The sequence below is a fragment of the Varanus komodoensis genome, unplaced genomic scaffold (assembly GCF_004798865.1).
Source record: "Varanus komodoensis strain SLA01 unplaced genomic scaffold, ASM479886v1 scaffold1, whole genome shotgun sequence".
In the NCBI taxonomy this organism is placed as follows: Eukaryota; Metazoa; Chordata; class Lepidosauria; order Squamata; family Varanidae; genus Varanus; species Varanus komodoensis.
The window spans coordinates 28,018,732-28,041,945 of record NW_025335268.1 but is presented as its reverse complement, the minus strand read 5'-3'; the positions used below and the strand labels follow the sequence as shown (position 1 = coordinate 28,041,945).

Sequence of the window (23,214 nt, the reverse complement as noted above, 5' to 3'; positions counted from 1 at the left end):
TCTTAAGGTGGCAAAAAATGATGCTATGCAGATAAAATGCAAAATTATAATTAAATCCTGAAAAAGGCAACTAGAAACAGATTTAAGAATTCATTATAAAAGATGAGAAATAAGGAACACTCACCCGTTAAAACTGGCTTCAGCAAACAAGCCAAAAGCCTCTTTGAATAAAAACGTGTTATCACTTGGCAGAAGGACCGCAGAGATAAAGCTAGCCTGAACTCCCTTGGCCTGGCATTTCCAGAGCCTGGGATCTGCCCCTGAGAATATGGCTGCCCAATGGCTGAAAAGTCTTTGTGAAACACCAACGTCTTTTCTAGCTGCACAGCGAGATGAAGTACTTGAGCTGTGTTTCTGATCATGGTTTGAAAGCAGTAGCAGAGAAATGCAAAGGGTGCATGATTAGCAAGCTAACCAAAAGCAAGCACTTTCACTTTCAAGCTTGGCAGCCCTTTTCATGTATAATATTCTAATCGTTTTGCAAAACAGGTCAGGTCAAAAAAATGGCATTTCAGCAAGTGATACTTGTCTGCTCAGTAATGGAATGGAATTTTTTGTTGCTGTTCTAGCAGAAGGTTTGAAGGACCAAGAGGCCTTAAAATTGATTAGCATTAATGCAATGTGGGTATTTATTAGGCTCATCTAATAAGAGGGCAAGAGGGTTACTATTAGCCTTTCTTAAACATTGACTTTTCTCCCTGCTGTTTCCCCCACCCCTGCTTGGTTGTTAAGATCTATGTCCACCTGAAAGAAGGAAGTGGGACTGAAGGTCTGGATGCTTTGAAGAACAAAAACCAGCTCCACAGCATGGTGGCCAAGAGCCTTTGCCAGAATGCCACAGGAAAAAACTACATTATCTTCACAGGCCCCAGCATCACCAGCCTGAATCTCTTTGAAGAGTTTGAGAAGCAAGGTTTGTGCTGGCCAGCGTGTTGCATTTGAACAACAGAAGTCCTGTGGGTGGACCGGTAGTCCCCAAAAAACATACCACCACATGAACACTGTTAGGCTTTTAACGGCCCATGAGTGCTCTTTTGCTTTTGCGACAACAGCTTAACAGGCCCACCCCTGTGTTGACCTCGGAGGTATTTCCATTTTGTGGCATTTAGAATGAGAAAGTACGTAATGTGAATTTAATCGCTGAGTTGGGGAAGAGCAGCCAAATGACAAGCAAGATGGCACCTCTGGGCTACACCTGAAGCGCAGGAATCCGGCCCTTGCTCCTGTGCTACAGGTGAAGTGCCTCTTGCTTCCACCCTTGTCTGGCGGAGCAAGCAGTATTTCAGTTCTGCTCCACAGTAGCCCAAGACGGCATGACCAAAGGAGGATGGGCCAAAACACCATGTGGCTTCTCCTGACAGGAAGCTGCCATTGGTTGAGACTACGAGTTTTAGTCACAGATTTGGTTTTTTAAAGCTTGGCACTTACATGCACCAAGCAGTGGCACTGAATCTGTGGCTACTGATAAAACAGTCACTGTTTGCCGAATTATAAAGCTGGGATGCCTCATTATTTTCTTGCCTTAGAGAGCCGGTATGTGAGTAGCACTTATACTGCGATAATATATATTATTATTCCCCCATTTTATGAATCCTCTATGAAGGAGGAAAATGCATCATGTCTGAGGTTGTGGCTGTTATTGTGGCTGTGGATTTAAATTAAACGTCCTCTTCATGAGCAGGGTAGCAGTGAAGCTTCTCCAGAAGGTCAGATGGAACTTGGGCCCCCACAAGAAAAAAGGAATATATATAAAGTGTTGATTGCATTAAATTAATCCCAGTTTTCTCCTTGTCATCCTGTCCCATTGCTTCTCTCTCATGCTGGAGTCTTGTTTCAAGCTGGCTTTTCATTCAGCCCAACCTGATCCTGTCAGGGCAGGAGGGAGGGACCTACAGGCTAGAGAGTCCCATGGCTCTGGTCTTCTCAGTCAAGGATGGCCCATATTACCAGCTTCATTACTGGGTCCCCTTTTCCCAAGGAATTATTAAAGCTTTCTGCTGAGGCTACCAACAGTTGTTAGGCCATTTTCAGCCACATACATTCAGCCAGCCTTGAGGGGGGCCAACCCCAAGATAGCTCTTTGCTACCATTTCCCTCCAATTCATGGCCTAGGGAGGAACCTCCTACCATATGGAGAAAAGGCGCCCCTCACAGAGTGGATCCCACCTCTCTTTGCAAGGGCTGGTTCCTCTGATAGCCCAGTTGTTATAAAAAAAGGTAGGCCCAGCATTGTAGCTTTCTATGTTCAAATGTTTACCCCTTGTCTCCTCCCTGCCTCTCACCAAGGCGATATGTTCAAATTAGTGCCACTTCTCTTCAAGCAGCTCCAAATGTTTCCCCTTTTATCCTCACAAAGGCTTGGAGACTGAGCAGCTCAGATTCACCCAGGGATCTGGCTGCATGGCTGCGTAGCTCTCTGAGGTGTCTTATGTTCTTCCTTGATAATTAAAAGCAAACACGAATGTTTTCAAAAGTATAAATGTGTTCAGTTCTAGTGCAGCTGCCATCCCTCCAGGCCTGGCCCGAGGTCTCCAGGAATCAGCATTAATCACTAGAGGAGTGTTGAAAGCAATCCTGGAGATGTTAGCATTCTGGTGTTGTGTAAAATATGTCAGGTTGAGAAAGAGATCTCCAGGCATAGGTTTGGTTAAAGTTGGCAATGTGGGGCCTGGGATGCGAGTCGCACTCTGTAAAGTCTTTGTACAATAGTGCCTCACACAGCCCCCAGTTTGCAGATTGTTTGCACTGGGAAACTCTGAACCTGAGCAGAATACACACGTGTCAGAAATAGTCTATATATTTGTTTGGTTAAGAAAAACTTCACTTCTATGGAAAAATAGAATTAGTATTTAGCTTGGAGAATAAATATAGTGTATATATTATAAATTAGTATTATATTAATTTATAATGACACTTAATAATAGATGTCACTATACATTTGCATTTATAATTTATTTATATATTACTTTTAAGTACTTCACTGGTAGACTGTCATGATAAGAGTAGTTAGTTGATGTCGGTTCCCTGGGAAAATCGACTGAAGTGCTATCAGCTTGGCTACATATTCATGGCTGTAGCTTTGAATCTTTTATGTAAAGGGACATTCCCCGCTTTTTTTTTGCAGGGAACTTAGCAATTCCAGAGGTATCTTGTAGCCTGGCTGTGGGGTGCCTAATTTATTTACCAAGTAAGGGATAAATATTGGATCTAGGATGATAACAAGACAAGAAGTGAGTCATTTTTAGAGGAGTGGTGGATTAATGCGTTTGGAAAATATATTACAGGCAAGTGCTAGTGGAAGGCTTTTGTCTAGCATGCAGTCACCTGATTTGCATAACACAACAACTGTTGTGTAACAAGCCATGGTGAATTGTCACACTGTTCAAATCTGGACTGCCTGCTGCAGGGTGGGTTGCTTTTCCAGAACAAGCCACCTGACAGCTCATGGCTTGCCCTAGGAATTGTTCATACCACCATGATGGAGTGTCATCGCGCCCATCCCGGGAGAGCAATTTCATTATGGGTTGTGGGGACAGGGTGGCGAGCTGCTCGCCAGGAGCAGCAAACCCCCCTGCAGGCGCATCCATGCTGCTGCCAGTGCCTGCCCCTTCACTGATGCCCAGGTGGCACTTGGGAGTAAGCCTCACCGGTTCGCCATCCTTGAAACAGAAATGGCCCCTGAAAATTGGGCAGCTGTGTTAACTTTTTTATTGTGGTGGTGGTCTTTCACAAGTGCATTCAGGATCGCGCACACTCTCGCCTGGTAAATATCCTTACCTGTTTCAGCCGTCAAAGGAAGCCTTGAAGTGGGGTAAGCTAAAAGGCAAGGAAACTGACAGGATGAGACTGCATATAGGCAAATTTGTGCAGAGTTTCCCGGGACCAATTGCCCTGTTGTCAGTTGAAAAGCACTTTCAGTTGGGAAAAACAAGAAAGTGCACCAAAGAGGGGGGACAGCATAGTTCCCCCTAACAATGTGATCTTTTTAAGTGTTGAACTGACAGAGCCATGGCCCTCCACCTTTTCAATGTGTCCCAAGTCTCCAGCTCCTCCAGAAAGGAGGGAGTTTCATTCTTCCTTTTTTTACATGTCCTTTTCAGAGGCTTCTTTCTGCAGCTTGTTCATAGGGTGGCTTCATGCAATGTGCAAACATTCCCAACCTTTATCTCAGAGTTTCTTGAACGGTTGGTTGGGAACCAGCAGTGGCTTGATCCAGTCCATAGGCAGCCATGGCACTGGGAGATGGGTAAATCATGAGACAACCGTTTTTAATAATATTTCAATAATAGTAACCCTTAAAAATAGAATAAAGGAATAGGACAAGAGAAGAACACTGTTCTCAGAAGAAATGAGTGTAAAAGGATGTGGCAGAAGGGATGGAAGGCGCTGGCTCTTAGGCTTAAGTTTCTCATGAAGGGGAAGGGACAAGAAGTTACAGAAATGGGTAAGAAGGCTTTGAGAGGCATGCATGCATGGGGAAAATGACACAAAATAGGTTTGCTCTACATAGAGCAGTGGTCCCTAAAGCTTTTTGGCTGGATGGGCACATTTGAAATATCGACAGTGCCAGGGGGATTCTCATAAATGGGCTGCCATGGAGGGGCTTGCTCATTCAGAACATGGCTGCCACTGGGAGCATTGCCAACCACAAACACTAATTGCCCAGAAGGGAAGCTGCTGAAATTAATAGGAAAGTAGCCTAAGAACCAGAGAGAGGGGGCAGATCTGAACTTAAAGCAATAAAAAGTGGACGAATAAAAGTAAAATGAATAAAAGCAGGTATCCTGATAGATCCACAGAGAAGTGACCATGAGCTCAGCCAGAATTTGAGCATCTCAAATTTGAGTCATTGTACCTCCTGAGCCAGCATCTGTATTTAACCTGAGGAACTCCCTGCCACAGTGAAATAGCTGGCAAAGAATTTAGCAGTTTTCAAGGAGGGCTTAGATACTGCTATAAAATTATAGCAATAATGGCATGCTGATTGTACTAAACTCCACCTCCATCTGTCATCATTTTGCAACCATCTCTGGCCCTACAACATCCTTTTATGACTAGGGAGGCAGGGACTCACTAGTTTTCAGTTTTCTCAAATGGACCCTGGGGTAGAAAGAGAACCCCTGACTAAAAGTGTGCATGTATGCACACAAAACCAGAACATGTGTGTTGTATGTGTTCATTACTACAACTTTTGTAGCCATGCATGCTTTGCACAAGCAAAAGAAGGAAGCTGCCCCCACCAACTCCAGACCTCACCTGCCTCCACTGCTAAGTGATCCCCATTTTATGTTACTAGAGAAAATTGGATTTCTGTAATAGACATAGAGAAGTGTGAGTTTTACTGTGGCATGACTGACAAATCAATATATTTAAACTCAGGCACCCTCCTTTTGTGTTTGGGGAGGCAGGGCAGGGAGGTGGCACATCCTGTAGGCCACAAACTGCCAGCCACAGCTCCGTGGTCCACACATCGTTAGGTCTAGATGGGCATTTTCCCAGCCAGTGTGGGAACTAAATAGCAAACTAGATTTTTGGTCTGATCCAGCTGAATTCTAACGGTGCAAGTAAAGAAGTTTCTTTCTTTAGTGTTCCCATTTCTAATTAATATTGTCCACTGAAAATATGTTACAATCCCATGTACCATATGGACAATTAGACAATTCTTTTGGACTTCAGTATCATCTGGTAAGTGTTACTGAGATAAGAAAATTGTTCGTCACTGGATGGCCAACAGCTAGCTAGCTTCTTCCAGTCTGGAAGGTCAGCAAATGACTGTTCTGGAACCGCAAGGCAGCTTGCTAATAGAATTGTTTTGTCATCTTCATTTGCAGATATTTATTGCTGTGGGTTGCTAAGTGCAAGAAAAAGTGACTGCACGGGCCTTCCTTCATCTATGCTAAACAACTCAGATGCCCCTCAGTCCCGAGGACAATACAGGATAAAGATGAAGGGAAATATGTCCCTGATCTGCTGGTACAATAAAGGCTATTTTCGCTTTTTGACCAATGCTTATTCTCCAGTTCAGCAAGGTGAGTGGCATTTGCCACTAAGTGACTTGGCTTTGTGTTAGAAGGCGGGGTGGGACTCTGAGTCCAAATGAAAAAGTGCGGTCCGGACTGCAATCCTAGGGGCAATTAAGGAACAAACTAGACACGGCCAACATACCAAATGTTGACAGAAGAGAATCGTGGAGGGTGCATTGAAGCTTTTCCTGTTGTGCTATGGCCTGATGAAAAAACCCCTTCATTTGCTCTGAGAGGAAATCTCCAAGTCCCTCTGGCATCACTGGTTACAACAGGGGAGAAACCAGTTAAATTCCCTCTCTGTGCCTGCTCTTTTCCATTAATTATCTCTCACACATACTCCAGCTGATGCTATTTTGTTTAAAAAACAACAACACCCTGCACACTAAAAGCAAATATGTTTGATATGCAGAGATGTTAACTGTAGAGACATATTTACATATTTCACCTCACTTATCAATTGAGCCTAAGTCCCCTTGACTGTAAGATGGCGTGGGCAGCCGGTTTTCTATGGGGAGCATTTTTGTTTTGTGGGTAATCTGTTGGGGACTGCATGTCTGCAGTTGGTAGGACCAGAGACACAAGTGGATGAATCACCCCTTCCTGTTTCCACTGTCTTATTTTCTCTCCTTCCTTCTTTCTTCCCACACAGCAGACTTTCTTCCTTTCAACAGGGTCTGCATTGTTTGCATGGAGAGGGCCTTGGAAATTAGTTCAGGGGGTGCAATAAATAAAGATGCGGGCTGCATATGGCTCTAGAGCTGCTGGTTGCCCACTCCCATTGTAAGGGAAATGCTTGGATGCAATCCGGTACACATTTGCCTGGGAGTAAGTCCCACTGAACACAACTGAGTCATTTAGTGCTGATAAGAGTACCTTTGCAGGAGCTACTCTTGTATTAAAAGGTTAATTAATTAATAAGGTTATTATTATTATTATTAATTAATTAATAAGGTTAATTTTAATAAATTAAAAGGTTAAAAGGTTTTTGTTGTAAGCCGCCCCGAGGCTTCGGCGAATGGGGCGGCATAAAAATGTTTTAATAAATAAATAAATAAATAAATAAATGTCCTTAGAATCCCTGGAGCATTTTAATACAGGCCTATTAGAAGTATTTAACCATTTCTTTGGAGAATGGGAATGGTTTTAGAACACTTTGAATTCAGTGCTACAGATACGTTACGTATGTTTGTTTATAGTACCATTGGTCTACAGAGAGGCATAATAAAAAAAAGTAAGCCCCTGACTTACAGAGATGTTGGGGGTAGTGCATCCATCTGGTTTTAAAAGAAAAAACCACTCTAGCACAACTGAACTGCTCAAATTGTCATGAAGTTCTTTGCATGGTTTATTATTTGGTGAAGCACAGCTTCTTTTAGAATGTGTTGAGGGATTTCTAAGCATCAAACCAGCTCTGCTGCCTGGTTTTCCATGACACAGCAAGCTGGCTATCTGGATGCCACACAAAAATGGTCCCCACGGGCACATTAAGCCATGGCCGGCTGCGGTGTTGTGTGTACCAGGTTACTGTGTTTAAGCCAAGATCACGATGCCTAGCTGCAAGTAGCAACAAATTGTGTTTTTATTCTTTATTGAAACAGGTGTTATAATTAAGAGGAAAAGTGGAGAGATTCCTTGCCCGCTGGCAGTAGAAGCTTTTGCTGCTCATCTTAGCTATATTTGCAAATATGATGACAAATACAGCAAGTAAGTATGAAGTGTGCTTGGCTGAGAATGCACCTTTCACTGCTGGAATAATGGAACTTCTATCAGAAAAAACTTAAGTCCTTGATTTTGCCTTCTCTGTATCCTGCACAGGCCACAGAACTGTGCTGCAGATCTGTCTGGAGACTGACTGGCTAGGAGAACAGGAAAGATAGTGAGTCAGACAGGTAGATAAATCTTCAGTTAATCTGATGTGCCAGTGGGTAACTGAGGCAAAGAAGCTATAAGTTGCTTTGTTTTAGGTTTGTGGCCAAGATTCTGTTCTCACAGGTAGGGATAGTAGGCAGCTGTTTTCCTTTTTGGGCTGGACCACTTCATGCTGCAGTTTGAAAGCTACATGTTTGAATGTGCCTCCACATGGCCACTGACACATCAGCAAAGAGAGGAAATGCATCATCAAAAGCAGGACACACATCTGTATGTGCTAGTTTATATCTTGACATAATGGATTTAGAGATAATGGCTATAATTTAAGCCAAAACACTGCACATCTCAACCTAGTGGGAAAAACAGTGAACAGGTAGTCTGTGTACCTGTTTGGTTTAATGTCCAGGCACAAACTTTTGATAGGCAGCTTCAACTTTCTCCCTTCTTAATATGGTTCTGGGTCTTTAAGTTGTACTTTGACTGACTAGTAGCTTCCGTATAGCCCGAAGTGCCTGATTCTGCTTAATCTTGAAGCAGGGTTGGCCTGGTTGAAATCTGGATGGGTGAGTTAAAATGTGCTTCAGCTTCTGGTGGTATAGAAATGTAATATACTAATAATAATGTCCTTCAAATAAAGGAGGACTTCAAAATAGGCAGGCAGGACATATGGCTACCCTAATGTGCTTTCTCTGTGGGAAAAAAATCCCTTGGTATTTGGTGCTGCCATGGCAGTATCTGGTTTTTTTTTTCCTTTCCCTAGTTTTTTTTTTTGCTTTTAAAATCCCAGAGCAGAGCTGTCAAGGACAGGAATTTTGGAGGGCATTCATTCACAAGGGTGCCATAAGCTGAAGATGACGTCACATAACAGCAACAAAATACATGGGGCTGAATCGGAACAGGAGGCGGCAATCTATGATTGAATGGAACAGGACTGGTAGGACAAACGGGTCCATCTTTTTCACTCCATAGCTGCAGGTTCACCAAAAATGGCTCCCTCATATAGCTATCAGTTCCAGCAACAGCCTCCCTTCTGAGGATAAAGTGGGGAAAAAAACCTTATCAAATCTGCTGCCCCCAATGTTTTGGACTCAGATGCCCATTACTCTATCTGTCACATCCTGGCAGGATAGCAGACACTGTAGTCTAAAATATCTGGAAGGCACCAGCTTGAGTAAAGCTATGTTAAATGGATTCATAAATTTACCGTTGTGTCTGCTTTGCACCAAGCAGGGCTTTAGATTCAATAACATTTTCCAAAAGTTCTTTCAGTCCATTCCAGCATGACTCAAGCCACATGGTGCCTAGTACTGCAAGAGCTTAAGCCCAAGTACTTCACGTGGAAGAGGTATTATAGGTAGAATGTTCCAAGAGAGCGAAATAGGGAAAGAACCTCTGGCCTGCCCCCCTCTTCTCTTTTAAGAAGCAAACTGAACCCTTTCATGATTGAATAAAAGGTGTCTTCCACCACCCCTTGCAACACGGAGTGATCAATATTCCTATAAGGCAGAGCCAACGCTTGCAAAACGCCAATTAATGCTGTGCAAGGCATTAATCACATCGGGCCCTGGAGCTGGCAAAGCACTCACTTCTGCCTGGCAACGCATTGATTAGCATTTCAATTGGGAATGCCAGGAAGAGGAAGGCTGGCCAGAACCTACAGAATTGTTCCCTGGCTGTGACAGAGACTGAAACCAAGGAAATACCACGTACAGGTTCTGGCAGAATGGACTGCTCTGCAAGGTTTGCGGGTGCCCAAACTTGTGTAATGTAGAACTCGCACGACTTCTGTAAACTTGTAAAATGGCAGCAGCCATGTCAAGTGAGCAGGTGCTTCCAGATGGAGGGTCCTAGCACTGCCAACAAGAAGGCGTTCTGCAGCAATTCTGTCTGTTCTTCCTTAATGGGGATGGGGGATTCTAGTAAGCAAAAGGCAGAAGCAACAGTGAGAAATACAGGAAGGCTACAAATCAAGGATTGCATTCTCTCAACCCCCATAAAAATTTACATATGAGGCAGTGCAATTCCATGGTGAAAGCTCATTTGGATTCAGCGTAATGATTTGAATCTGGTTCTGTAGCAAAGAGATAAGATAATAGGGATACTCTTTTGAACTTACCACCCCACCCCTTGGAAATGATAGAGTATTGAAAGAGTGGTAAATCATGTGTAATTTGTACTCATCTAATTTTGCTTATTAGGATTTTCACATTTTAATATGGGATTTGGCTGCCTGCATTCTGAAGTGGTACAGTGCAGAGAGAGCTGTACATTGCCTGCTTTCATAGAGCTCAATTGGCTTTTGGAGTATAGAATTGTATTTAATGGGTACACAGTTATTTCGGAGGCTGGTATTCTGTCTTGAATCACACAAAAGTCTGGTCCATGTGTAATAAGAAGACACTGTGGGTACATTTCCCTGCAGAGCTCTTCACTGTAGCAGCATTTTGAAGAATCAAGGGATGCACAGTTATATAGGAACTTTTGTAAGAACTTTTGTTTTGTGCAGGTCCAGTGAGGGTGAGGGTGAGTGTTTGGGGTGGTTGAAAAGCCACTCCATCCTGAAACACTCCATGGGCCCTTGATAATATGGCAACCACTGCGATGACCCACCCTCTTTGGGTTTGCAGGCAATGAGCACGTTGTGGCTTGGATTGCCAGCCCGGTTCCTGTAGGCGCTGCAACCCACCATAGCTAATAGGCTACCATGGGCTGCAGTGATCATGCAAACCAGGTCATGGTCACGTCATGGAAATTGGCTTCCAAACAAAGAAGCTGATACTTGTAGAAACTTCCCTGCGTTAGGAAGAAAACTCCTTCTGAAAGAAAAGAGTAGGTGTCCCCAAATGACTTTGACAATGGTGTCAACCGTGATGTATTTTATTTGTAAGAATAAAAGAAAGCTCTTCTTTCACGGAAAGAGCTTAGATGAAAAAACATTCACAAACAGCAACAGCCCAGAGAAGAAACAACTCTGGGCCATGCATATTGCAGCCCAGGAAGTGGGGCAGAGGGTGGGGCTGGTATTTGGCCAGAGCCTGTATAGAAAGGGGAGAAAACTTGGCAAAAACAAGTTCAAACATCACATCTTTAGTCTGCTGCTTCAACGGTCCATTGAAAGCCATTATACAAACCCCCTAGAAACCAAACTAAAAAAGCCCCATACTCTTTGGCCAACTCAGCAGGTCTGCTCCTTGCACAGCAACACCAGTGTGGAATACGCATGCCGCAATTAAGTGGTACAGAATTGGTCACTTTACTTGCACTAATTGTCTTAGTGGGCCTTTTATTTTTTCCAGAAGCCAACCTTCTGTTTAAAGGGTTGCCCTGTCCAGTTTAGAAGGAATGGACCACAAGAGCCTTTGCCCACTGAAAGTTAGCATCCGAACAGCAGCGTGAGCAGTCTTGTTCACCTGATCACAGGCTTCCATCCCACAATGAGATGTATTATTGAAAATAAGTATTATTTTTAAATTTGCATCTGTATATATGCATTTGTGGATGCACATTTTATGTAAATAGGGGTCCTTTTGCTCTCTTGTTTCAGTCATGTGCTTCTTCCTTTCTGGCAATCATGTGGCCACATCCATCATTATCCTCCAATGTAAAACCAGAGAGTTTCTTGTAATGGGTCCTTTAACTGAAGCCTGTCTAAAGCTCAGAGGCACTGAATCAGAGCTTTCACAGATGTCACTTTGGCCCATTAGCAGGCCATTTCAGGCACAGGTTTGGCACCAGCACCTGGCATGGCAAGACAAAGGCCAGGGTCCCTGGGCCCTGGAGGACCCGCATTTCTGACACTGGCCTTTCCTTTTCAAAAAATGCATTCCTTGCTTGGATTAAAGGGCCCACATGTTTAGCAGCTCTGTGACAGATGGCAGAAGATTTTTATTTTTAATTATTACATTTAGATCCTACTTTTGTTCTTCTTGGAAGGAACCCAGGGCATTTTACGTGGTCATCATACTCTTCATTGTATCCTTACAACCACCCGGTGAGGGTTGGGAACTGGCCCCATCACCTAATACATTTCCGCGCTGAGTAGCGGCTAGAACCCGAGTCTCCTGTCCAGCACTAGCTACTTCACCACAGTAGCTCTCAGTTGCTGCTATTATCCCCAGAGCTTCTGAGGCATACAGCTGCTGTAATTTAAGTAGACATTCAACACATCTGGCCACAGTGTGACTAGAAGACGTGTGTCTGTACAATCAGCTATTGTCCAGTTGTGAATTCCCGATGAGCAGTTTGAAAGCTTCTATTTGCTCCCTCCTTTCTTAGCATACTTGATATTTAAATTGGAATTGGACAGGACACCTTGCCAAATAGAGGACCCTTTCACAAAGAAGAGGCCACAGGGCCACCACAGAGAGTAGTTGGATCTCCTGCTGTTTGTGCCCATCAATTCAGGATAAGCGTTCAGGAGGAGAGCTCTGGGGGATGGCGCTTGGGAGGGGGCCCAACCAGAACCCTTGCCAAGAGCCCAGTGAACATGGCACTGACCTTGGATGAAGCTTTAGGGCCTTCTAAGCAACAAAGGGAGGCAGCTTCTATTGCAGCTGAAGACCACATCTTATGAGTAAAATGCCCTTCTGCTAAAGTAATAAGCATCCTTATTAAGATTCTTGGAAGAAGAGCAGAGTATAAGCACTTCAAAGGCGACCTTCATAACAGTTCACAGTGTGCCCAGTGAGCAGGATTAGAACAAGCAGTCGAACTCTTTTAAATCAAATGAAAAGGGCTCCATCCCAGGTTGCAGTAACGTTGCCTCCTCCTCCTTTCAGCCCTTCATTTCCCCAATAATCATAGAGAAGGTGGCCAGCCGGACCACAGGGAAGCCTCCCCCCCATGCTGCTGTTCTCCTTTCCCCTGTAGCCACAGTGACTCCCTCCCCCTCCCCCTCCACAGTCACTCACTCTCCTCATCCTCACGCCTCACTGCCCTCTCTTCCCCAGCCACAGTGCCTAACAGAGGCAAAGGAAGGCTGCTCTCTTCTGCGGTGCCTTGTTTGAGGGGCTTTTCCTTGGCAGGGAAGTGACTCAGAAGACCACCTGTGTCATGGCATCCCAGATCATCCCCGGGGCCTCCTCCTCACCAATGTTTCCGTCTGAGAAAGGAAGCCAACTGTGAGGCCGTTTGGCCAGGCTCTCTGGGGAGCTGTGTTGGCCTCTCTCTTCTGCATGGTGCTGAGGCTTCCTAGAGACCCTGTCCACCTAATGTAGTGCTCAGAGGGGTCCTTAAAATGGAACTGGTGATGCCCCAGACAGTCATTTTTGTTGTAGCAGGAGAATGGGCAGCATGGCTTTCTGAAGTGCCAGGTAGGGCCTGCAGTTCCCTTTGGGACAAAATCTACCATCCTCTGGGAATCGCTGCCCAAGGTGGGACTTCGCTTTGCTTGATGAGGGGCTGGCCCTATTTCACACTGTTTGCCTTCATGCAACGGGTGCTGAGCGATCCTTTCCAACCTTCTGAGGAACTAACTGCTTATTTTTCAAGTTAATTTCTGTCTCCCCTCTCTAGCAGGACAGTGCAGCTCACAAAACCAGTAGAGCAACCAACACACAAGAGCCTCATCCATTTCATTTATAATTTCTTTGGTTGGCCAGGAAGAGGCCCTTAAGTGGGCAGGAGCAGGGAAAGTAGTGCTTTTAGATGAACTTGTAGGGCATAGCCAGCTTTATTGAGTAGAAACTTCCATGCTTGTCAGCTCATTCATGCAACCTAATTTCACATGAAGCTTGGTGCAAGGTGATTGGAAAACATCATTTTGTGTTGAAAATGAGAAAATGTCCTGTGAAATCACCCTAGAGAGATGGAGAGAGAATTCTGGCCAAATGCTGTGGTTTAAAAGATTATCTTTTTTATGTTCAGTGCATGTATTGATTCCTTTTTGCTAAGCCAGGCCAAAGCAGAGTGTTAAGATTAGTATGCCGGACATGGACAGCTGGAACTGATTTGCTTTGGGACTTTTGAAATTGTCCTAATCACCCAGGCCATCATTTCTCAGTGTTTTCACCCTTGATGCCTTGCAGAAAGTACCAATGTGCCAGGTCTCTCCTGGCTTTCTGTAGTGCTTGGATGCATGACTCAAAGTACTGCTTTTAAAGAGCAGTCCCATCTGTATTTCAAGGGTGGACAATCTTTCTTTTTTAAATAAGAATCAGCTTGGGTTGATATCAAGATTCAGTTTTCAGCATAGCATGATTGATGAGCTTCAACTATGTGGAAGAACTGTCAGTGGAGGGCACAATGTTTTGAAAATGCTGTCTCTGCAAAATGGACAAGTTCCAAGGAGATGTATGCCTGCCTCAAACCGCCTCAAGCTGTCACAATGGTTCTTGTTTCTATATTACAAATGCAGGGGAGGGAGACTCTCACCCCACTCCTAAAGACAGAAGGGTTGAGTTCAATGGCAGGAAGGAGGAAAGGTGCAGGTGCAGCCCAGGTCTTCGACCTGCAGTGTCTGCAGCATCCTGGATATGTGTGATGATACTGCAGGTTAGAGGAAATTAGGCTGCGGGCCACATCTAGTCTGAAGGACCTAAGTTCCCTGTATGCCTTAACCAAAATCTTACAAAATGAACCATCAAGTTACTTGCTATGTATCTTCTCCAGTTTAAGTTGATTGTTAGTCCAACAAGCATTAGGAATATTGAACAGTCAGTATTTGAAATTAGCATGTTATGAATCCTGCTTGCAAGTAACTATGCTATTTCTAGTTTGCCAGCTTTAAATGCTTTTGGAAAAATTAGCAAGTGTAGTTAGCAAAAATCAAACAAAAATGGATTCACAAAATTCCACCAGGTCATGTTGTCTTAACCTGTGGTTGTCTAGGTTCAGACAGTACAAAAAACCACACTACACAGAACACCAAGCACTGTTGGTTGTTTGTCTCAGGGCTCATGATCTGCCCAAGAGAGCATTAGGTATCTTGTGGCTCCAGAGCTGCCCCATCCTCCTTCCCCGTTGGTCTTCCTGCAGGTGTCCCAGGAGACACTGTAGGAGTACTGAGTGGCCACCGTAGCGAGGGGAGGTGATGCTCGATCTGCTGCTGCTCAGTGCAGAATGGGACTCCACGTGCTGCCTCATCAGGTGCAGAGCAGGACTTGGGGAGGTGGAACAGGGAAGCCAGTGACAGCTGCTCAGAGTGCTGCTTGGGCACCAGAGCAGTGACACTTTCTGCCACTCTTGTCAAGCAGTTCTGTAGGCTTCAGAACTGGGCTTGTTGTATCATCCAGGTTTCATTGGCACAGCAGATGTGGGGGGCTATTAAACCTTTTTCGTCACAAAGAAACCACTTCGGCAGTTGGGTGGGTAGCCAGGGGTGGTCCTCATGCAGCTTGCTGTGTCCTGCAGATCCAGTGTGTGTGTCACTCTTTTTTGTAAATGGTAGAGACAGGACACCCCATCATGCATCTGGCGCCCGTAGCTTTTAGGAAACGGAGCCTCCTCCTTCTTCTAGAAATGTTTTACTGGCAAGTCAAATTTTCCCCCTGCTCTTCTTTGTGTTTTCCCAGGTATTTCATTTCTCATAAACCGAACAAGACCTGGCAGCAAGTGTTCTGGTTTGCCATCAGCATTGCCATAAACAATGCCTACATCCTGTACAAAATGTCCGACTCCTATCACGTGAAAAAGTACAGCCGAGTGCAGTTCGGTGAGAAACTTGTCAAGGAGCTTCTGGGCTTGGAGGATACTTCACCTTGTCATTGATGGAGCAGGCGGTGTGGATTAGGTCAGGAGTGGAGAGGGAAGAAGAGGAGGAGGAGACGACTCTGGAATGCCAAAATGGGGGAACTTGCACATCACACCAACCACGTGTGGTCCCGCAACAACATTACCAGGGAAGCCACTTGACCGCCGGGGCTTTGCCGAAGGCCCTGCTGCTCGTCAAAGGGGCCTAACGAGAACACCACATGACAGTGGAGCATGTGGAGGTGTGAAGGGCGCTCGCCCATCAGAAGTGCAATTCCGTTAGTAACTATTTAATCCAATTTGTCAAACAGGGTGTTAGTTGTAATGGGAGCCCCTTTCCCTGCCCACCCCCCACTCTTCCCCACTAAAGCAGCTCAGCCATTTGGAGCAGGCATGGCAGCAAAACATATTCCTTGCCGAAGCCGTGTGTGACCAGCACACGGTGCAAATGCTTGGCATCGTCTGGGGCTGAGCGTGCTCCGTGCGTGGTGAGGGGCCACCACGAAGAGGTCTCCAGAAGAGAAATATTTCAAAGTGTATAGATTTATTTTGCTAGCCTATAATTAGGCAATGGCAACTGAGACTTAGTGGACTGATGAAGATTTTATTTTCTTGCAATGGTTTGGATTGGAGGAAGGGATATAATTTAGGGCAAAATAAAAACTTTTATAAAAAATGTAAACAAATGGTCAGGAAGTGGAGGGTTTACCAGGCAAAACTAAAGTCATTTTTGCACCTTGGGAGTCCATGTGAATTTCAGGTTCATTGCAGTGATGCCATAACAAAAGTATAAGAAAAGTTCTTTAATTGCAACCACAACACATTCCCTTCCCAGCATCATACAATCAAATAACCGATTTCACTTTTATTTTAGCTGGATGCTTGTTTCCCCTGAAGAGTTGCAAAAGCATATTTGGGAACCAGAGCTCACCTTGCAGGCACAGAAGGGCCCTTGTGTGCTGCAACGTGTGAACAAATGGGTGCAGACCCTCGCAGCACAAGGGAAGCAGAGACCTCTCTTTTCCGCCTCACAAAATGCTGCTGCATGTGAGCAAACCAGGCATCTTATGAACTGGGCACAGAGCATAGAAAGTGGGGCTTCCCACTGATCCTTCCCACTGCAGCTGCAAACACAGCGGGGCCTTTGTAGGAACTCTCTATGCTCATCCTACTAGGCACATGTAATACTCCGTTGCGTGAGAAATTCTTCTGATTGGGCCCATAATGTGATGTGCTACTTTCCCCCTTATTTTCTTATCCTGCCCAGTCAAGACTGATTCACTATATATTTTGATGTACTATTTGCATAAATGTGGCAGGAAAGTTCCCCACAGGAAGGAATAGGTTATGCGATATAGCACACTTAGGCCATTCGGTAGCACAAACTAGAGCTGGAGACTGCTGGTCATAGTTATACATTTACAAAATGACACACCTAGAAAAATAAGTATTTTGGTTTTTCAAAAAGGCTAAGCTGGCACCCACCATCCTCCCAAGTGCAACATGCTTGTGCGTGTCCATGCGCATCAGGTAGAGCGATTTGAGCTTAGGGCACCAATGATCAGTAGCTGGAAGATTCAACAGTAGACGGTTATGCACTGGAGGAAGTGAAGAAAGAAGCACGGGGCATCCATGGACAAACACACAGAGTGTGCTTGTTCTTCGATTCCACATCATTAATTGCAAATTAAATTTATAGCCCATAAATTAAAAAAATGAATAAGGGTACCATGTTATTTTCTTCCTGAAATCAGTGCAGCTAACAGTTGAATCCATGAAGCAGTCTGGGCCCGTTGCCTCTTGTGGCACTGAGAAATACTGCTCTCTCTTACATATGCATTTGCACTGGCAATGATAAAATAAAAGGAAAGTGAAAAAGGACAGTCTGACAAAGTGCATGATTCAGGTTATCTTGTTTATGGGTGGCATCCTGTAAGAGGAGTAGAAATCTAGTTTATGTGAATCTAGAGCTAGGAATGCATGTTGATATGGCCAGGCAAATGTAATTCTCTCCTAAAACCAGACTGCAAACAGTACTTATCTCCTAAAACTAGACCACAATGTCTCAAAATAAGCCATTGTGACAGAATTGGGATTCTTGTTTGCTATTTCTGAAACAAGGGGTTGAGGCAGATTGTTAAAGCACATTAGTTCATGTTTACTCTTTTTTAAAAAAGAGCTTTCCCAAAGAGCATTTTTTGATTTGCTTGAGAAATAGCCAAATGCATCTATGGTTTTAAGATTGACCTGCCAGGTTTGGTAATAGTGATTTAATACTGGTAGCCGATCTGCAGATAAGCAGCAGTTTTCCAAAGGAAAGCTGCAGGTCTGTTGCGGCAAAAACAGCAGAGTCTGATGGCATAGTAAAAATGTGTCCTAAGTTTTGGGAGGCTAAAGCTGACTTCCTCCATTATCCCCAAAAGTGTTTTCTTCAATATGGAGCATTTGCAGGCAAAGCAACTTGGCTGGACCATAATCCTCCCACATGCAAAGAGTTGATACACATTCCCAGAGCATCTTAAAAGCTATCACGTCACACGTCTTACTCAAAATGGCACAAGCAATGCAGAGTTGCCACATGACTGTATCCTGGCATGAAAAAATGGTGCACCACAAAAATACGCAACGTGGCCATGACTTCCTATCTTATGAGACACTTCAGAGTAGCCTTTGGTGGTGGCGATGAAGCTCACGTGTAGCTACTGAGCAGCCTTCCCCAATCCGGTGCCCTCCAAATAGTCAGGTCTGTAACTGTCGTTCTTTGAGTGGTCACTGGTGCATCCACACATACCAGCCGTGCGCCTGCGTGGGGCCTGTTGCCAGGAAGATTCTACAGCTAGATGTTATATTGGGTGGATGCCCCTCCCTTTCAGTTTTTTCTATCAATGGGAGGGGTTCTGCCCATTCCATTGAGACTGTCTGTAGGTCCCAGGACTCAGGGGGGAGTGTTGTACCGCCCTGGTCCAGCCCCTGTGCCCCCCCTCCAAAAGGGAGGCTAGCTGTCTTCAGTTTGACACCCGGTCAGTGGGCCAGTGGGTGGTTTGTGTAAGTGCACAGACGACCACTCAAAGAATGGCAGTTACTTGCAGGCAACCCAACTTTGCTCTTTGTAGTCTCCATCCATCACACACATGGGTGACTAGCAAACATCCTGGGGAGGATGGTGGGGTGATATCATCTCCAGAGGGTCACAGAGAGGACTGTTCTGCCAAAGGGGCAGTCTGCCCTTGCCCAGATGTTCAGCCTTCATGGCTGGACGAACATTGAAGGGGTGGACCATGTAGCTGCTCTGCAAAGGTCCTGCACAAGAATTCCCATGTGGAGGGCTGTGGACATCATCGCCATCACTCATGTGCAGTGGGTTCTTGGATGGGCCAAGAGTTGAAGACCAGCCAGCTCATAGGCTGGGGAGATGGTGCTTGTGACCCGGACTGCTAGTCTCTGCAGATAAAGGAGGGCTTCAGCCCCCTTTTGGATGAGCTTGTGTAGAGATCAGAGGATGTGCTCGATCACGGTGTCCTGTGTATCGAGCACCTCCTGTTGCACGAAGGTGGTGAATGCCTGCCATTTGACTAGGTAAGATTTCTTGCTGATGGTTTCAGGGCAGCATTGAGGGTGGCTCTCTCACCCTGTGGTGCAGTGAAAAGTGGAAATGAAGTTCATGGAGAGATGGTGGCTGAGTGGGAGCCAAATAGTAGAAAGTGGTAGGAAGAAATCCTGCAAAATACTCGAGTTGAGGAGATCTAGGCATGGAGATGGTTGAAAAGGAACTGAGGGAATGGGAACCAACCCATTCTGGGAACAGGGAACAGGAAGGGGAGTGGCCCGCACCCAAATAAACATTTAGTTGTAAAATCTTCCCAACAATAGGCTCCACAGAGCCCCAGGGACCATATCTGTGATGCATAGAGACCACAAAGAAGTAACTTTGGTTAGCAACTCCCAGGATCCTTCAACCAGGCTAGAGGGTTATTTCAGTTCAGGCATCATCTCTTGAATGGCCTCCACACACCAAGGGTGCTTCCAATTGTGGATTTTTGCTGTGCAATCAGCCTGCCTCAAAGATGGAACTTTAAGAAGCATCCAGACAATGATGCCTTCCATTTGTAACCCTCCTGCAATTTCCCATCCATCTGTTGGATTTTTCTTTTAACCACAAAAATCTTAAGGTGGAAAAAGCAGAATGACAACACAGTATCTTTTGAGCAGTAGGGGCAGGAGCCATCCTTCTTAAGCCACCCTAAGATCACCCACCATTGTGAGCTTTCTGTTGAGAATGCAGCTTCTTTTATGGTCCTAGTGGCTGCTAAGGGAAGAAAATCCCTCAAGCACTTCTACCCAGTCTAATGGGGGAAAAATCATCCAAAGCCAAAATAATAGTTTGCTGTCCAATAGTTTGCTGGTACAAAACAGTAGGGCTAGCCCTGACAACCCAAATTCTGCTCTCGATATCGCTCAAACTGCATGCAGCCTGCTGTTTTTTCCAAACACAGACACTTTGTCCACTGGCTAAAGGAAAGGTAAACTTGTTGAGGCATCTCTTCTGACCATCATCTATAGCTCTCTCACCTCCCATGTGGGCACATCTATGGACCGGATTGTATCAGCAATCATTTGTCAAGTTCAGATATTGCCTCAGGACAACCCATGTGGCTTTAGCATGAAACCCATGAAGACATAAATGCAGATTGGCTCTCCACAGCTTGCTCTGGTCCTCAGTTCCTTTTCAGGTATAGCCAGAAGCAAGCAAGAACCAGCAATAATTTTTTGCTTTCTGGTTATTGGTGACAGGATGTAGGAACGCTGCTTTTCCTTCCTTAGAAAGCATCTTTTCAGTTGTTCTTTTGCATATCATTCTTCCCCAAGCTGACACCCTCCAGATGTGTTGGGACTGTGAGTTTCCTAATTCCCAGCCAACATAGCCATAATATCCATGTGCTGATGGGGACAGCTGATGTGCATTGCCTTCTTATTTAAAACCATGTTGCCTTCTTGTGGTAGCTTTGCTTTTGCAGATTTCCCTTCTTGCAAAATGCTTTGGTGGTTCTTCCACAGCAAAACCATGTTTCTGTTGCTCAAAAGCACTACATCTGGACTGAATTGGTTGAAGCACATTTCTCCAGCCTAGAGCCATTCAGATGCCTTGGTCTAGAACTCCCCTCATCCCGAGGCAGCCTGATCAGTTGCCTCCTTGCTGAGGGTGATCTCAACGCAACTGGAAGGCCCCAGGTTAAGGAACACTCACGCTTCAAGAGTCCAAACTGTGTTACCATTCCATTAACTCTGAATACTAGTAACAGTATAGTAACTATACTATACTAGTAACTTGTAGTTGTAGCTGTTAGCACTACTACAAGTTTTAAGACCAATAGCAAAATACGCACTAAGATGAATTTAATACTCCACAGTCCACCTTAAATCTGGTGGTGTGGACAGAAAAAGCCATTCATAGTTCCTTTCTTACCATCTTGCTTTATTTCAAAAACATGCTTAAACTGTATCAAGGGCTAACGAATGTACATCTAAATTCCAGTCACTTAAATCTGTCAGAGCAAAACCAACAAACACCCTAGTCAAGTACGCATGCATACCTGCCACTGAGACTTAATTGCTGGGTATCATACGCAAGGCAGAGTTGTATGGTGTGGATCCCATTGCAAAAGAGGCCAGTTGTGCATGTGAAAGGCTGGTCAAATAATAGGCAATAGCTGTTGCTGGGGTGGGGGCTGGATTTAGTCCCCTGATCCTTCTTCCCCCAACCATCTGAGCAGCACTGAGTATTGTTGAAGCAGAACTACAACCGCCTTGCCCAGCGACACTGTACCTAGGGCTGGATCAGGATCTACCTTTACATTTTGCTCCGTGAGATGTCCAGCTAGTACAGGCTTCCCCAAAAAGGTGTGCTCCTAGTCTATGCAGCTGAAGAGTCCAAGTCACAGAGAGCTGCAATAGTTCAGCAACTCATCTGTAAAGGCACCACTAATGTAAAACTAGAGGACGAGTGCTGTACTATCGAGATGCCCCTGAACTCAGAGGCTTACACTTACCCGATGCAGTGCAAGAGATCTTTGTCTCCTCGTCCTCCTGTATGACTCTTTTGCCTATCTAACTGCAGCATCTCAGGAGGGGAGCGAAGGAGACTGGAGTGGCTTTGGGCGACTTCCCCACTCTGCCCCCTGAAATGCTCACTTGTACCCTCTTCAAGGTCACTCTTCTTCAGCAAGCAGCTACTGAGGTGCTGGCTGCAAGGAAGAGAGAGTTGGAGTGCCACTTCCTGGCTCTGAGGTCAAAGTATGGTCTCCCACCTCAGATATGGGAATCCAAGACCCGAAAAACCCACAATACCTCACGTGCTATCTGTGGCCCAGAGCCCCACTCCCCCTAAGATCTTGAGTGCTTGCAAAGTGCAAGATAAAAGACAGATGCCCTGCAGTTCAGCACTTATATAACACTGGCCATCTATATATAACAAGCGGAATAGGATCTGCTGTTCTAAGCAGGTGATCAGTGAGCAAGATCCTTGCTTGCATCTGAGAGTTACTCAACAAAGGAAATCAGGATGGAGGTTTGGATTCAACAGGCATGTGAGAAGACCCTCTACTATCATGCAATAGTGAACCCTCTCCATCCTCTCCTCTTGCCTAGGATTCCATGCTTGCATCCCAAATCTGCTCTGGAGGGTCCACCATTTGGGGGACAGGGGGAAAATCCATTCTGGTGAAATGTCACCTCTGGATGCAATCTGTAGTTATGATTTTTGGGTCGAGCACCACTAAAAGTAGAGTTGACAAACCAGTTACGATGGAAGGGAGCAAAGTGGCTGTCACATTTGGGTGGCTTGTTTTTCATCCTGTTGCTCAGATCCAGAAAGGGACGTGCCACTGTAGAGGACTCAGGTATGCATAAACCGTGGAGATCTGGATCTGTTTCTCCAACTATATACTGAGACATGCAGACTCCAATTGATGGGGCCTGATGTATCTTTAAATGCAGGTGTGCAAGGACTTCTATAATCTGACACTCTGTTGCAGTTGTAGTCCAAAACTTTTGGAGGGCGCCAAGCACACAGCAGATTAGCCTCCAAGTACTGGGCCACAAAGCACTAAGATAATCTCTTTACACTTGTTTATTTTGCACTGCTGCCCTAATATTATTGCAAAATCGGTGTTGTACTGTAACTCATTATGTTTTAGAAAGCAACTATAAATGTTGGCTAGGACACCGACTCCTGTAGCTTTTTATTGCTCACTATGTATGCGCTTGACCAGCAAGGGAAATATCTAACAGAAACTTCTTGAGTTCCATTTTTCTTTGTTGTGGCTCTGCTCCATCCAAGCCAGCACTTCTAGGCACTGTGTTTTTTTCCCCTTCCTTTTTGTTAATACGTGTCTTTTCACAGGTCCCTGTTCTCAAATGTAGTTCTTGCGGCACTTTCCCAGTGCTATGCATGTAGGACAGGCAATAGTCCTACAGCTTTCAACATGCCCCACCCAACATTGTAAGGATTTTTTTCAGCCTTGCTGAATTGCTGAGTTGTTCTTCTGCCTAAACGTGTAGGATTGCCCTCTTAATTGATGCGAGGCTATCGTTATTTTGCTTCCTTGTCACTGCAGTTAGACATTTCCAGAAT

The 23,214-nt window shown here is 45.0% G+C and overlaps 1 protein-coding gene across 2 annotated transcripts in view; it reads left to right on the top strand.

The window, feature by feature from the left end:
• Positions 1-22,803, top strand: part of PGBD5 (piggyBac transposable element derived 5) — a 79,088-nt gene extending 56,285 nt beyond the window's left edge. Inside the window, exons 4-7 of one of the 2 annotated variants that reach the window (XM_044420693.1) lie at positions 733-913; positions 5,832-6,029; positions 7,625-7,730; positions 15,407-22,803. In XM_044420693.1, coding sequence (XP_044276628.1) covers positions 733-913; positions 5,832-6,029; positions 7,625-7,730; positions 15,407-15,602 — 681 coding nt within the window. In that variant the 3' untranslated portion in view covers positions 15,603-22,803. The remainder of the gene's footprint in view (positions 1-732; positions 914-5,831; positions 6,030-7,624; positions 7,731-15,406) is intronic. The other variant, XM_044420702.1, reaches the window with a different exon arrangement.
• The last annotated feature ends 411 nt before the right edge of the window (positions 22,804-23,214 follow it).